Source organism: Chrysochloris asiatica, unplaced genomic scaffold (assembly GCF_000296735.1).
Source record: "Chrysochloris asiatica unplaced genomic scaffold, ChrAsi1.0 scaffold00030, whole genome shotgun sequence".
In the NCBI taxonomy this organism is placed as follows: domain Eukaryota; kingdom Metazoa; phylum Chordata; class Mammalia; order Afrosoricida; family Chrysochloridae; genus Chrysochloris; species Chrysochloris asiatica.
In genome coordinates, this window is record NW_006408548.1 from 11,067,585 (window position 1) to 11,068,820 (window position 1,236).

General features: G+C 30.3%; 1 protein-coding gene across 1 annotated transcript in view; it reads right to left on the reverse strand.

Moving 5' to 3' along the window:
* The window catches only part of ZCWPW2 (zinc finger, CW type with PWWP domain 2), a 169,353-nt gene that overhangs the window by 89,003 nt on the left and 79,114 nt on the right, over nt 1–1,236 (reverse strand). Inside the window, exon 3 of the mRNA XM_006851605.1 lies at nt 935–1,049. Coding sequence (XP_006851667.1) covers nt 935–1,049 — 115 coding nt within the window. The remainder of the gene's footprint in view (nt 1–934; nt 1,050–1,236) is intronic.

Consider the following 1,236-nt stretch of genomic DNA (forward strand, 5'->3'; position numbering starts at 1 on the left):
TGCAGTCAGTTAGCAGTCCAGTGCTGCTTATCCTACAGAGCCAACCCAGGACTTCATATACATATGAAACTTTTCCAAAAAAGAAAACAAAAATCACTTAAATTTTTTTTTTCTCAACACTCAAAACCAGATACTCCTATAGAATGATCTGCTTTATAACTTATGGTGATGAAATGAAAAAGAACTTTTTAAATTATAAAATTATTATAATCACTCTGTAGTGATTTTAAAACACAATTGTTTATTGGCATTACGATTTTTATGAGATAATCATTATTCTTAGAGTTAAAAATATTTTGTAAGTGCTATCATCCTTAAGGTGAATTCACTTGAAAAGTATCACTACTCTATAATATTTATGATTCAAGAGAACTTTCAAATATTATAGTTTTCACCTAATTTTAAAATATAAAAAAGTTGAACATATGTTTTATTCCTGCTACAACTAAAAACAAAACCAAAATATCTAGAAAATACTTTGTTGTATAACAATACAGCATGTTGTTATTGTCGAAACCATTGAGTCGGTTTCAATTCATAGTGACCCTACATGGAGTTCCCAAAGAGCAGCTGGTGGATTTGAACTGTCAGCCTTACGTTTACTAGTCCAGAGATTCTCCTACAGCACCACCAAGACTATTTCACCTCAGAAATATACGCTAAAGTCATGACTTAATTTTGAAATACAAGAGGACCTAGTCTAAAAGTAAAGATGATAGAATTGTGAATAAAAACTGCATTTAGAGAGTGCCTTATTAGTCATTTAAAATAGTTCTGAGGACAAGTACTATTATTAACCCATGAAATAATAATTTTCTAGGGGACAAAGATATACTACTTCCCTATAAACATAAAATATGCAAACATATTCCAGAAAACATGCATCTGAATAAATCCTTACTTTGAGGTGATAAAAGAACAAAAACTCAAATACCCTGTTTTGATAGGTAGCACTTCTCCAGTCTTTGCTCACGAGAATATCCATAATGTAGGTATGCTTCTTGCAGTGCACTTTGATACCACTTCTTTTTATTCTTACATTCTCCTGGCTATAAAAATGTACAAAAATAAGATTCATTTTAATATATACAATTTTGTTCTTAAATCCACTTCATTTAGCTCTTAAGTTAAAACTAAATCTGATTTAGAGAACTGCCCAATATATTACTTGTATTTTTGGTTGTTAAATGTCATCGAGGTAGTTCTGACTTTGTTGGTTTTAGAGTCTATAAATCT